The 13,795-nt window shown below is 49.5% G+C and overlaps 1 protein-coding gene across 1 annotated transcript in view; it reads left to right on the top strand.

The window, feature by feature from the left end:
• Nucleotides 1–13,131, top strand: part of XRN2 (5'-3' exoribonuclease 2) — a 34,507-nt gene extending 21,376 nt beyond the window's left edge. The window contains exons 27-30 of the mRNA XM_050315320.1: nucleotides 83–210; nucleotides 4,588–4,648; nucleotides 8,811–8,949; nucleotides 12,310–13,131. Of these exons, the coding sequence (XP_050171277.1) occupies nucleotides 83–210; nucleotides 4,588–4,648; nucleotides 8,811–8,949; nucleotides 12,310–12,372 (391 nt within the window). The 3' untranslated portion in view covers nucleotides 12,373–13,131. The remainder of the gene's footprint in view (nucleotides 1–82; nucleotides 211–4,587; nucleotides 4,649–8,810; nucleotides 8,950–12,309) is intronic.
• Nucleotides 13,132–13,795: the final 664 nt, after the last annotated feature.

Genomic DNA, 13,795 nt, shown 5'->3' on the forward strand with positions numbered 1-13,795 from the left:
GGGCAGGGTGGCAGCTGTGCTGCGAGATGGAACTCATCAAAACCCCCTGACCTTTCTCCTTTGCTCCCGCTGCCCGGCACAGCCACACGATGCTGAGGGACAGAGGGATGCCGGGCATGTATCCCAACGCCGTGCCGCTCGGAGCCTACGGCAGCCCCTACGCCAGGCCCCTGCTGGGCGGCCAGCAGCAGATCCCCAAGCTCCTGTCAAGTAAGTGCTTCCTGCATTGCAGGGTCTGGCAAATACAGCGGGTTCGGGTTGCTCTGTGGCACCGTCACAAGCAGTAAGTGGGTCCAGGCATCTGCCTTCATTAACCTGGCGTTGCTCCTCTCCGTAGCTCCTCCTTTATGGAATTGCTGCAGGGAAATGGGCTGAAGTGTGCCTGCAAGTGGGATCCCAGCTGGAATGCTGCACTCTGGATTCAAGTGGAGTAGGAAAAGTAGCACTGTAAAACTCCCCCATGCCAAGGGTTGCTGGTGTCTGTTGCTTGGAACATATTCCATCCTCGATGGAATCTCAGCAGCACCAGTAAATCCTGTGTGACCCACAGCGGAGTTCTTCACCCTGGGAAGGAGCTGCTTGTGCTCTTGAAACAGGGTGCTGGTCAGGAGTTCTGCCTCTTCACCTGTGCCCAGGGGCTGTTTCTGTAATGGTGGGATTGAGGCAGGAGGACACTTGGTGTGAAATCCTGCAGTATTGAATTCTGCAAGTGCTGGACATTTGAAGAGCTGACACGGATAAGTTTGAGCTCCAGAGATTTGTCCCATCTAGACTAGTTGCTGCCCAGTGAAGCTGTCACCCTTTTTGTATCTTGCTGGCATCTTTGCTGCATATCAGGCAGTGAATAAATAATATCAATGGCCACTGAAACTCAGTGTCCAGTCCCAGAGCAGAGGAAGGGAAGTTGAGTGCTGAGTGCTGATTCCTTGTGCAAGGAACCAGATTGGTTTAAGTAGAGAGATAGATTGAAAATGAGCATATGAGCCTGGAGGGATTAACTTGGGTTAAAGAAAACCCCTTTTTTTTTCTTTTTCTTTTTTTTCAACAAACAAGAAATATGAGAAGGCAGAACTACCAGACAGGCATCAGCTTTTCACATTCATGTCCAAAATCCAAAAGTTTGTGTGGCTTTGGGGAGAAAGTTTTCAGGAGCCCAGCAGTCCCTGAACTGCTGTTCCTGTCAAGTCTTGGCACCCTGTGGGAAAGCTGCTCTCTCTGTCTGCTGTCCATGGAGCTGATCCTGCCAGGGAGGTACTCACAGAGCTCTTCTCCAGCCACTGCCGTCCGGAGCCAGTTCCTGGCACTCTGTTTTCGTGGGAGACCGCAGCGCAGCACGCTGCAAATGTGTTTGGCACTTAGCTGGGTTGTGTTTCTCCTCCTCTTCTAACAACACTGAGCTGTCCTAGGAGATTAGTCTTAAACTCTAATTAACTTCTAATTTACACTGACTGCGGCGTGAAGTCTCAGTGACTAATTACGGCAGCGCTTGGCTTTGTGTTTGGAGATGGTCTTTCTTGCAGTGCCTCGTTACTGGACAGAGGTAGGAGGGCAGCTCATGTCCATCACTAAGGTGGATGCAAACAGCATGGGGGATGCTCTTGCTCCCTGGAAGGACTTCCCAAAACGTACCCTGGAGCCTGGCTGGAGGGTCAGGCCCCAGCCCACCTGAGGAGTGAACCACGTGCCTCAACTGCTCTTCTACCAAGTAGAGGCAGTTCCTTAAACCCTTGTTAGAGATCACCTCCAGGTGTCATAGCCCGGAATTCCTGCCGGGATCAGCCCTTTGGGGTGTGCACACTGAAGGGTGTGTTTGTGAATGGGCCGTACCCCAGCACTGTTCGTCAGCGGTGTCGCTGTGAGAGAACCGCTGTCTGGTGTGGGCACAGCTGGGCTGGGAAGCGTCTGGAACCCACACATTCCTGAAAAACTGCAGCTGACACAGTTAACGTTCCCACATTTTGTGGGATCAACGCAGGGCAACTTTTCATGTGATGTAGGATGAGCCTCTGTGCAGGCTGCAGTAAAATCAGCCTCCGGGAGGGCACTGCGGTCAAACCAAGTGCCATCTCTCCCTCAAGAGCCGGCTGGGGGTGTTCCTTGCCGGTGCTCCCTGATTTCACTTGGATGTGCCAATTTTCAGTTGATGAATAATTGTCTGTGCTGATAACTTGGGGAGTCAAGTGCGGTGCGGCGGCGCTCTGGGAATGGTAGGTTTGGTTTCTGCAGCGCAGGACATCTGATTTATGACTTTCATTGCAGGCAGTAAACTTGTCAATTAGCTGCATTTGAAAAGTGGTTTTGATTAGTGCAATCAGTAAACACAAAATCTTGTCTTTGATTGCCACCCTGATTAGATAAATTGTTACTTGAGGGGCTGCTAGAGAAGGCAGTTTCTTTGGCCTTATAGCTCAGGAAATGCCTAAGTTTTGCAGCCTAAAGAAAATATTAATTGTCATTTCTTCTCCCATTTGGTATCTCTTCAAAGTGCAATTCACTGCTCCAAGCTCTTTCCCTCAAAGATTGTTCTGCCAGCCATACAAATGAATAGTAATAAGGTGGACTTAAATGTTTTTATGATGATTTCATTAAGCTCTTTCTTAAACTGTCCCCTAGAGCTGCAAAGAGGTGTGGTTACAGCAGGAGAGCTGGGTCCTTTCTTGTTGACATGGAAAGAAAGGGTCTGGAAACAGGCTGAGCAGAACTCAGCTCTGCTGTGTTTCTGGGGTGCTGCTGTCTGTGAAACTTCAAAACCATTAGAAAACAGAGTCATCTTAGGGTATTTTGGATTGAAAGTGGTGACACTCTTGGGGCTGTCCCAAACCTTAAATTTTATGGTTTTTTTAGCAATTTAATCTTTGTACTTTTTTTTTAAAGCTCCTGTTGAATGCTGTGTGTTAACTGCTCGTTTCCCCGAGCAGCACTGCGGGTTCTCTTGTGTTGCCCTCCCCTTGTATTCCAAAGCAAACAGGGCATTGTGTGGGGACAGCCTGTTTGGGCATGGAAAGGCCCTTGTGAGTCACAGGGTGATCAGGAGGAAAGTGCCACACATCCGTCTTCAGTCCTGGGCATGCTTTAGGGGGTTTGATTGGAAATTGGGTGGGAAATAACCAACTGTACCTGCTGAGAGTGTTGGTTGGTAACTGCGTGTGTCTGGGGGTGTATAGAGAGAGGTTTGTGTATTGTTTGATGTAGTTGTGTGTATGGGTGTAATGCTCAGTAAGTGACTCTGTATGGGGTATAAGTAAAGAACTGTGGGCTGGATTGGCTCTGCTCCAGCAGGCAGAGTGGAGCTGCTGGGGATGGCAACTTATCCGGTGTTCTGTTTGCCCACACCCTGCCCTGCACACTGAGGGGTCCCTGCCCGGGACAGACGATCCAGCCAGAGCCGGGGGAGAGCCACAGATTGATTTATTTCATTTTTCCCTGCTTTCCTTTCAAATTCTCGCCCAGCTTCCGTGTCCCCAGCCCTTGGCAGTGTCCCAGGGTGTCCGTGTCCCGGCGTGGCCGTTATCCAGCTGCTGGAAGCAGCTGTTGGAATTAGGTCACACTTGAAGCCCATTGAAAGCCATCAAAGGTGTCAGTGAAGCTGGAGCCTTTGATTGACGCCCGCTCTGAGTGCTGGGGCTGCCCGGGCGCCATTGAGGAGCTGCTGCTTTTATCCTGTTTACTGACCAGGTTATTTAGAGGGACAACAACCGTTTAATTGCGGGCCCTGTCAGAGCAATGTTGGTCCTGCCTCGGCTTTGTAAAGGGCTGGTTTGGGTGGAGGAGACAATGGAGAAGTGGGTGGTCTCCTGTGCTGGGGCTCTGGCCAAGTTTTTACCCAAAAAGGCTTAATTCAGTCTGATTCCATTATCTCAGAGGTCATTAATAGATTTTTATTGTTATATGATCGTTGACTAAGTTAACTCCTAAATGCACTTTTGCTACCTTTGATGATAATACATTTCTATTTTATATTATTGAATTCTTTATGCTTTGTATCCTAAATATAACTTTATTTAAACATGAGTAAAGTGGGACTGTTCACTTTATTCCTTGCTCTGGTCAGTATTGTAGTTTCCTGTATGGAATAACTTAGCCCGAGCAAAGGGGAACTGGCCAATTTCCCAAACTGGACAAAAACCTAAATATTTTGACTATTACATATCCCAAACATGGTGTGTTGTGGTGATGATGCAGCAGGGCCAGTGTGTCTGTATTTTTTACGGAGCGACGAACGTACTTGGAAGATTAAATTGGATAAATTAAATATGGATAACAGACAAGGTGATGCATCTCTAAAAATCCAATAGGAGACACACAGGAAGAGTCCAAGCGCTCACCAGAGTAGTCCTCGCAATTACAGTTCGTTATTATCACCTGAAGCCTGTTGGACCTACTGACACCAGAAGGGTTGCCCTTTATCCGTTCCCAGCAGAGCTCCCTCTGAATCGGCAGCAGGAGCTGAGGGCTCGGGCTGTGTTTGTGGCACATCCAGTCTGAGCTTTTCTGTTTGGCTCCTTAACAGCACACCCAGGAGAGGAGCACAGCCCGTGGATTACCCTTGTGCTCTGTCTCATTTTCCCCTCTGGTTTCTCCCTGCAGACCTGCGGCCGCAGGAGTCCTGGCGAGGCCCCACGCCCTTGTTCCAGCAGACCCCGCAAAGGTGAGGCGGGAGGGGAGGGGTGGCAGCTCTGCCAGGCCTGCCCAGGAGGGTGGGCTGGGCTCTATCAGGGTGTACAGCAGGTTTTTAAGTTAATGAATTTAGTCCGTGATTTATTTATGTTTTGAGAGCGCACGACGTGCTGTTCGTCCTTTAAAAGGCTCGAGTAGTTTGAATTAAAAAAAAAAAAAAAAAAAGGCAAAAACACTTTCCATTAAAACTCAGGCTTCAAAATTAACTTTACTGTTGGTGCTTTGGTACCGTTCTTGGTTCTTTGGCCTTTATCTTATTGAAGCTTTTGAGATGCTATGAAATTGAACACAGAGAGCTTAAAACTGCATTAGATTTTGGACAGGCTAAACAAATTTCTTTTTAGGAGGGCTGTGGAGCTTAATGAGGCATAACTAATGGTGTTCCACTTTTATCATTTCTGTGCTGCAGCCGCAGCATTAGTACAGACCAGCCATTGATTCTTGCTACAAACCTCTTGAAGTCCTAATCAGCTTCTTTGGTGCAAGTTTTTCAGGGCTGACAAGCCCATTGTAGGGCAGTGTCACTGTAGGTCAGTAGTTATTAGTTGCCACTGAAAACAGTTTCTTTAACTACTTAAGGCTGAACTGAATTAAATGCAGAAGGGACTCAGGGAAGGATTATGGAATCTGCAGTCCAATAAGTGCCATCGAATAGAAGGAATGTGACATGGTTTGATAATCAGGGATGTTTTACATGCGTTCCTTCATTGATGGCTTCTGTGTCCTTCAGTGGGGGGACTCAATAAACTCAGGGTACCTGTGGCAGCTATGAATAATGACATTTATTTATGTTTAGGGAGGAATGGGAGAGCATGTCAGAGATGTTTCTGCTCTGAGGCACAGATTTTTTTTTTTTTCCCTTGGTTTTATTTGCAAATGTTCACCATTGAAAATATGGGCTTTGGGAGAATTTATTGAGCTCTCCGCAGTCACTTTCCATGGCAACCATTTTGATCCCCACTGAACTAAGTCTGGCTCCCTTATCCTGTGCCTCATCCATGTGGAATATTGTAAGGCAAGATTTGTTTATAATGCAGACTTCAATATTGCCTGGTCCGTGGGAGTTGCTGCTCCCACACCTCAGTTAAATCCAATGTATACAGGACTATGTTCTGAAGGATTGCTGCAGGTCTGTCACTTGTCATTGCCTTTTCTTTGTTACACCTTGAGGTGGTTTATGAAAATCTCTGACTTTGCCGGTGCCGAGGATCAGCATTTCTGCCATGTTCCTGGAAGGTTTGGGATTTGGGAAGCAGATCAAACATACTGGTGTTGAGTGTACAAAGACAAGCATGGAGACTTAAGCAGAAGGTTAAACACAGGGAGACTTGGTGCAGGAAATAATGTCTGAACCTGTTGCATTGACCCCTATGAGGGATTCTGAGTTTCCCAGTTCATTCCTTGGAGCTGCTGGTTTCCCAAACCGCCTCCCCCAGGGCTGTTCCCACTTGCTGCTGTGGCTTCAGGTGCTCCAGGAGCAACAGGGTGCCAGGGGGGAGAGCAGCCAGGGATTTCTGTTCTCTGTCACCTCTGTTCCCAGGAAGAAGGTAACTGAGGGAGAGCCCAGCCCTGCTCCAGCCCACCCTGACGGAGAGGGTTGGCAGGAGGCTGCCCTATCCTTGATTTATGACATCAGCAAGGAGCCCTGTCTCTGCTGCCAGGAGAGCTTGGAGCCTTTGTGCTGTTGCAGGGGGGTAAAGTAGCTCCTGCCTCCCAGGTCTGGGGGGAATTAAAGCCAGGAGTGTAAAGCTGCTTCTCCATAATCCAGCAGGGTTCTGTCTCCTGTGCATGATGTCTTACCCTTAAATCTAGTGCTACCTGGCTGATGGGTGTTTCCTGGCTGAGGGAAATGGAGCCAAGGGATTTGCTTAACCTGCTCCTAGAAGAGATTTCCAAGGAGTCTGAGCTTGGAACACGGGAATGTTTTGCCGTGTAGTGTCTCCTGAGGCTGTGTTTCAGCTGTCCTGGGTGAACCGTGAGTTGGTGTAACTCTGGGTAGTGATTTGAATAATTCTGCCAGTTGGAGCTCCTGGGATGTTTCAAGTGGCACAGTTCCTTTCTGGTTGCAGCTTTGCTGCGTGCAAATCTCCACCCTCACCAATTAAATAGATCCACTAGATGAACACAAAGTCAAGTGCTGTGAGTCCTATAATTTCCATATTTCTGTTTACAAGATGAAAATATAATTTATTTTTATAATACATAGTTCTGTGAATTAAGAACAGGCTTTAATATCAGAAAATGCATTGCAGCCTTTTTTCCAGGTTTGTCCTCTAGAATCCATAGTAGTTCTGACTGAAAATCACCAAATTCACTGTTTCGGATGGTCTTGAGCAAAAATGCCCCAACAACACCCTGTCAATATTGTTGTGTTTAATTTGTTAAATTCCCAGCTTTTCATTCAACATCACTTAAAAGTAAAAAGTTTAAACTCTGTGCCAAGTACATATTAATGACAAATGAATTTTGTGTCAAGCTTTCCCATTCCAGGCATGGAGCAAGTGCTGGCCTGTGACCCTCAGTTGTATTTATCACCAGCACTTGTTATGGACACAGAATGATTGGTAATGAAAGCCCAAGAGCTGGGCCTTATGCTCTCCTAAAATCCAGGCAGGTCTTGCTCTGACCAGGTGGAGCAACTGTCCCTGTAGGCTTTAGTGTGAAACCAAAAGCCGTTTGCATCCCAAACCACACCACTTTCACATCCCAAATGCCTGTTTTCATCCATTCAGTCTTGCCTTTACCTGTCCTGATTCCAGCTTTGCCTCTGCTCCAGCTGGTGGAATGTGTGTTTGAAGTCCTTGCCCTCCCCAAGCCCCTGGGTTCTCACAGCTCCCTTTGCCCAGTGTTGTGCAGCTGGCAGTGAATCCTGCCTGGCCAGGACAATCACAGCTCCTGCCCGAGCTCCAGGGCTGTCTGGGAGCCTGGCTGCCTCTGGAAAGGCTCTGCAGGTCTCAAATTCAGCACATTTGGGCAAGAGGCTCTTGGAAGAGACAGGGAGTGATGTGCAGTGAAGGAGATAAACCGGCAGTGCTCCTGCTCCCCGCTGGCCCCATCCCAGCAGGTAAATCTGGGATTATGGAGCTCCTGTCTCTGCTGTCCCCATCTCCCACCGGGCCTGCCTCTGTCGACCCCCTCATCCGGGGGGGGGTCAGGAAAGATGAACTGTCTCCACTCTCCCCGTTCTTCCTTTACAACATGATACTGTGCTGCAGGACCCCTGAACCCTCTGAGGGCTTGTCCCTCTCCCGTGCTCAGCTCTAACAGACCAGATCGTGGCCGTAGCATCTTTTTTAAATATTTTTAATCAAGCGATATTTGACGTGTTATACCTGTTGCTTTATAATTGTAATGCCAGAACAGGCACTTGAAGGCAATGAAAACATTTCTTGCTGTTGGTAATCCGGGATGGCAAACTAGGTTATAATGGGCGTTGGATCTGTGTTCCCATATAAACTGTACACCAAATGTCAGTCAGCCCGTGCCAATTAGTGCTTATGTTGCTAGGTCACCGTGGTCAATTGAAAACAGCATCAATAGAACTTGAAAAGGTTTCTTCCCGATCAGACCTCCTGACATATTGAGCAGAATAATGGATGGGAAAAAGCAGCCAAGGCCCCTACCCTAGATTCCGAATACTCGCCGTAAGAATTCATTTGCAACCTGCAATTAACTGGGAAGAATGGGCTCCCAGAAGGAGTCTGGGCGCTCAGAAAAGAGGCACATGTTTGCTCCTGGGACGGTGGGGAACGCTGGGCTGCCGTGGGGATGGCTGGGCTTTGAGCTGGGCTTTGAGCCGGGCTCAGGAGCAGCGCGGGGGAGTCGGCAAATCTGCCCCCGGAATAGAGGGTGGGCAGGAGCCTTCCAGGGAACTGGAAAAGCCTCCAGCTCATAGAACTGGATCTGCTGCTTGTGCCAGTACCTGGTTGTGCGGCTTCAAACTGTGATGAAGGAAACCGCAAGCAAAGATGACCTTTAGGAAAATTTGGGAAGATATTTCCCCCTCTCTGGTCTCTCTCTAGCACTTGGCCATCCACAGTCCCGCTGCAGGCACACCTCTGAGACAAACCCAGCTTAGGGGGTGTGGGGTGGGACTTTCTGGGCTCACTCTGCAGTGTCCTTTCCTCCCACAGAGGTGCTGGAGCTGCTCCTCTCCTCGCCTGGAACCGCATGCTGCAGTCCCCCAACCAGTTCCAGCCGGCGCAGTACCAGGGGCTGGGACCCATGGGATACCCACAGAGACCCGAGGACCGCATGGACAGGGGCAGACAGGTAGGAACACCCTCTGGCCTCCCCCGCAGCGGGGCTTCCTTCTGGCGTGGCTGTGGACAGGGAGTGTGGCGTGGGAAGGCGTTCCTGAGCTGGTTTCAGTGTGTCACTGTGTCCCCAGTGACACCACGGGCAGGTGACCTGCCAACCTTGTCCAGCCCCTCCGGGTGTGCCCCTGGCACGAGATCTGTGCCAGGACTGCACCACCACCCTGTCCATCAGCACAGATCAAACACTCCCCTTGCAGCATGAGAAAGCATCACCTGAAGGCAAGTATTCCAAGCAGTCTTCCTCTCCTGTGAGGAAATCCACAGCTACACCTTTTGGGGTCAGAAGGGTTTCTCCCCAGCGTGTTTTAATGACTTCCTGAATTTTTCCTCTCAAGTGTTTATTGGCTTTCTCTTAGCTGAAAAACTACTTAATGCAAATGTAGCCCAAGGAACAAACATGTCTGGGAAAGGACATGTGAAAATAGCTCTGTGTGGTTACATGGAAACAAGGGAACATGATGGGAGAACCTCATCCAAAATTACAGGTGACTTTGTCAGCAGTTCATGAAAATGCCACAGAGTGAAAATGCTGCTTGAAGGTAGCAGGTGACTTTGCTTAGGGAGTTCTGGGGGGGGGGATGTTCCCAGTAAATGTGATCTGTTGTATACTCTTGTTCCAGATCTCTGAGTGTTTCCAGTGCTATATACTGATTTAAAGTAAATTTCAGAGATCTAGGTTAAACTCTTGGTTCTGTTGGTGCTTGGGGAAGTCAGGACTGTGGGAAGGTGACTGACCAGTGCTGGGGAGGAGGAGGGCTCAGCTGCTGGCTGACAGCACAGTGGCCCGGTATTTTATCTAGAAAGTGAGGCACAAACTGTTGGAAATGTGCCTTCTGCTGGAGTCTGGCTCAGCTCAAGGCAGGTCACTTTTTAGTCACTCCTAGTTTTCCTTTCCCTCCTCCCAGCCTGCCCACTCCCTGGTCCAGGTAAGGTTTGTTCCGTGGCACAGCACCAGCACCGGGGAGGCAGTGCCAGCACAAACCCTGCCAGCACTGGCTTTGACTGGCAGCAGAACTCACCAGCGTGGGTTATGGTCACACTGACCTTCCTGGGGAAAGAGTGGGGCTTGAGCCTTTGCCCAGCCAGGCCCCAGTGATGTTTGTATTTTAAATTTGGATGAGGTGTATTAGTAGGATCAGTTTTCAAAAACCTTTCACTTTGGGTTACACAGGTCTACCCAAAACACCAGAGCCAGAGGAAAGAATGCCTGATTGCACAAATCCATAACAGGGGCAGCTGTGATAGTGTAGAGAAGTCAGTGGAGGATCTTGGTGCCAGTGGAGTCTGGGCAGTGTTTAATTAGGCTGGGGAATAGACACTTGAACAAGTCTGCCTGCCACGGCACACTCTGCCCTGCCCTGCCCTGCCCTGCATCCAGGGCAGCGTGGCTGCATGTGTTTGTCAAAGGAATCTGTGCTCCAGGAGTTCATTCCCAACCTTAAATCTCAGTGCCCAGCAGCCACAGCTGGAGTCACAAGGGGGAGTCCACAGGGGCTGGGAAGGGCATCCCTGGTTAGTTCTCTCTGGGAAAGCTGTCTCGGAGCCTTGTGGCACCCACAGCCTGGATCGTACTGTCCAAAACAGAACTCCCCTGGCACTGACACATCTGACACAGACCCATCTGCTGGTGCAGGAAATGTTAGAACGGGGTGGTGACAACCCTCTTATTTATACTCACGTACACGATGGGTATTAAAGACAAATCTTTCAGCTCCAGTAAATTTACTTCCTTAAAAATTCCCTTTGCAGTGTGTTGCTTTCCAACTGTTTTTTCTCTCCCTTTAGATTTTTGTTACCTATTTGTTGTTGGTTTTGTTGTTATTTTTAAATGAACTTTCCAATGTCATTATTTCCTCGGGGCTGGAGTGAAATGAGAAGGTACCTGAAAAGCTTTCGGGTGCCAACCCAATCATTGAATCCGGCCTTGCTGCCTGAAAATTTCAAAGCTTTAAAGCCTTGAAAAGGGATTCAAGTGGAAGTGGTGACACGTAGCAGCATAAATAATTATCTTTGGGCCCTTTCACCTCTGAATTCTTTTTTTACGGCGTGCAGAACACGGCCTGAAGAGGTTAATAAACGCGCTGCCGCCAAGTGCTTACAAAATTAATGCAGCTGCCATGGATCCGGGGGGCTCCGTGGGAGTGGGTGTTGGGGGCCTTCCAGCTCTCCCAGAAAACGAAAGAATGAACTCGGTGGTGTCGTGCAGGTGCTGGGCATTTTTATTCCAGCCTTAGCCGTGCACAGCGGAGCGCCCAGCGCGGCGTCTCGTGCGGCTCTCCCAGACCCCCGCACTGCCCTCCTGCACAGGGATTGCTGCTGGTCTGCAGGGTTTGCTCAAGGGATAGAGCCAACTTGTTTCCTTTTTTAATTGCTGGGGATCAAGGCTGCAGACAAACCTGCGAGGTTCCCTCCCTGTGCAGGCTGCGGGGAAGCCTCCTGGCAGGTTCGGTCGCCGGCTCCGCGGTTTCCGTGGATATCTCGGCTGCCGTAGGCCGGGTAAGGATGGATTTCTCTTTTAAAGAGAGGAAAGGCAGCCCCTCTTCCCCTCCCCACCAAAAACACCCCAAGTGAGGGGCAAACAAAGCCTGTCACTGGTGTTGGTGCACCATATTTAATTTACTTTCTGGTCTCTGCAATGTGTCAGGTTTGGAAATGATGTAAAATGCTTCCCAGGGATTATATGAAATTTTCCAAAGGAGTTTTTCACTTGATATTTGATATCTCAAATGCTTAAATTTAAGTGCAAAAATACATCTCATTTGGATTGATTTCCAGAGTGGGATTTAGGTCTCTTTGGCCTATTATTGAAGTGTGAATGAGTCTGGAAAACGCTGCTTCTGTAAAAAATACAGTTTTCTTTTTTTTTTTTTTACCTTAAAATACTTCTGTGCACGTAAGTATTTTAAGGGGAAAAAATGAAACTGTATTTGTCTGCCCTGAGTGTGAGAAACCCCACTTGCTGATCTGTGCCTGGAGCTCTCAAGCAGAGCCCACCCCGAGGTGTCAGGGCTGGGAAGTCCCTTGGCCTCGGTACAGCTTTGGGTGTGTTTGTTTCCCGGTGCGAAGCCGTGGCCGGTGCTGTGCAGCCCCTGCTGAGCCCTCCAGGGGTGCAGCCCCTGCCTGTGTTCTGGGGAGAGCTGCTGGGTGTCCAGCCCTGTCCGTGCCGGGGGGGGGAAGGTTTGGTGCCTCTCCGTGCAGGGGATGTGGAGGGTGCATTGTTCCAGTTCCGAGTGGCGCCTCGAGCTCTCCCAACTTGTTTGCTTGTGGTGTTAATCCAAAAAATAAATGCTTGCTTTTGTTTGTTTGTTTGCAGGCGTACGGCCCCGGGAGGCCCTACCCGCTCCCTCCTCCCGCAGGAAGGTACAGCTGGAATTAGCTCCTGCCTTCTTCTGTTTTGTTTTTTTCTTCTTATGAAATATGGGAAACGTCCGGATCTCCTTGCTTTTTGTTCTTTCTATTATTTGTGGGGGGAGGGAAAAAAAGAAGAAATCGATGAAACTGTTAAGCACCATCCCTGTAGTTTTTAAACTCTTGATACTTGGTTTTAAATGTGCGCATTTCTGATGGACCCGACGCTGATGGTTTTTTGGGAGGGGGCCGTGTGGCCGGGGAACGAGCGGGTCGCGGAGCAGCCTGGCTGCTTTGCCGCTGGAGGAGGTGGGGGAGCCGCGTTGTCTTCCTTACGGATCCGAGCCATCCGTGCCGAGCAGCGCCTGCCACTCCAGCTCCAAACATCCCCTACTCCACACACAAGAGCCCGAAAACAGACACGGAGTTTTAAAGAATGCCTGGAAATGGGATTTGATGAACTCCCCGGGGCGCAGCCGGCGGCGCTGGAACACACGGGCCTTGTCCTCGTCGGATGTTCCTTCGGTGTCTCGCACAGGGCAGATTTTTTGGGGGACTTTGAAGTAAAACATTTCAACCTCTACAACGCGTGCCTGTTTCTGGCTTGGTTACTGGGGCACGACCAAGCAGGGGAGGTGGATCTGTCTGTCTGATACCTAATTTAAAAGAGCTGCGAAGGGCAGAGATTCCGTTCATTTTTAGCACTCTTTCTAGGGATTTTCTGTGTGAGTGTACCAAATCGGTAAATATTTTTATTTGCTTTATAAAGTGGCTTTTGAAATTCTGAGCAGCAGCGTGTGGTTAATTTTCAACCTCCTCCAGGCCCTGTCTGTATCTTCTACTCGCGTGCCCGCGTTTGTGTTGAATTCTTGGAAAATAATTCCACCCGGCCTCTACCTTAGCGTTTAAAATCTTTGCTTAAGCCACCAAAAAAATAAAATAAAAAATGAGGAGAGCATCCAGTTCAGCTTTCCCTTTGGACTTTTCCCTTAAATACATGTATTGTGTCCTGCTCTCAGCCCGATGCTGCCACAGTGCTCGGTGCTCCTTCCTTTCAGGGCCCAGGTGTTAATCACCAGCAACCAGGGAAAAGCCCAGACAGACCCGGGTAACCTTGGGAGGAAGAAATCATCAAACTGGATTCATTATTTTCAAGTGATTGAGGGTGGAGCAGAATCCTTCATTGTAATGCAGCATTCCGGGAGCCGGGAACGCCGTCAGCCCTCCCCACGGCGTTCTCCCTCGGATGGGAGAAGCTTTGGGGCTCAACAAAATCGCTTTGCTTTTCGAGCAGGACAAAACCAGCAGTGAGGGTGAGTTTTCATGGGAGTGGGGTGGAGGAAGGAGCGGGGTGGGTCGGCCACATGCCCAAGGCGGGATGAGCTCGGGGTGCCCTCCTGGACCCTCGGAGCGATGCCTGGAGCAATGTGCTCGCCCAGGGGCTTCGGTCC

The sequence above is a fragment of the Myiozetetes cayanensis genome, unplaced genomic scaffold, assembly GCF_022539395.1.
Source record: "Myiozetetes cayanensis isolate MyiCay16 unplaced genomic scaffold, myiCay2020 scf2-11, whole genome shotgun sequence".
NCBI classification, from domain to species: Eukaryota; Metazoa; Chordata; class Aves; order Passeriformes; family Tyrannidae; genus Myiozetetes; species Myiozetetes cayanensis.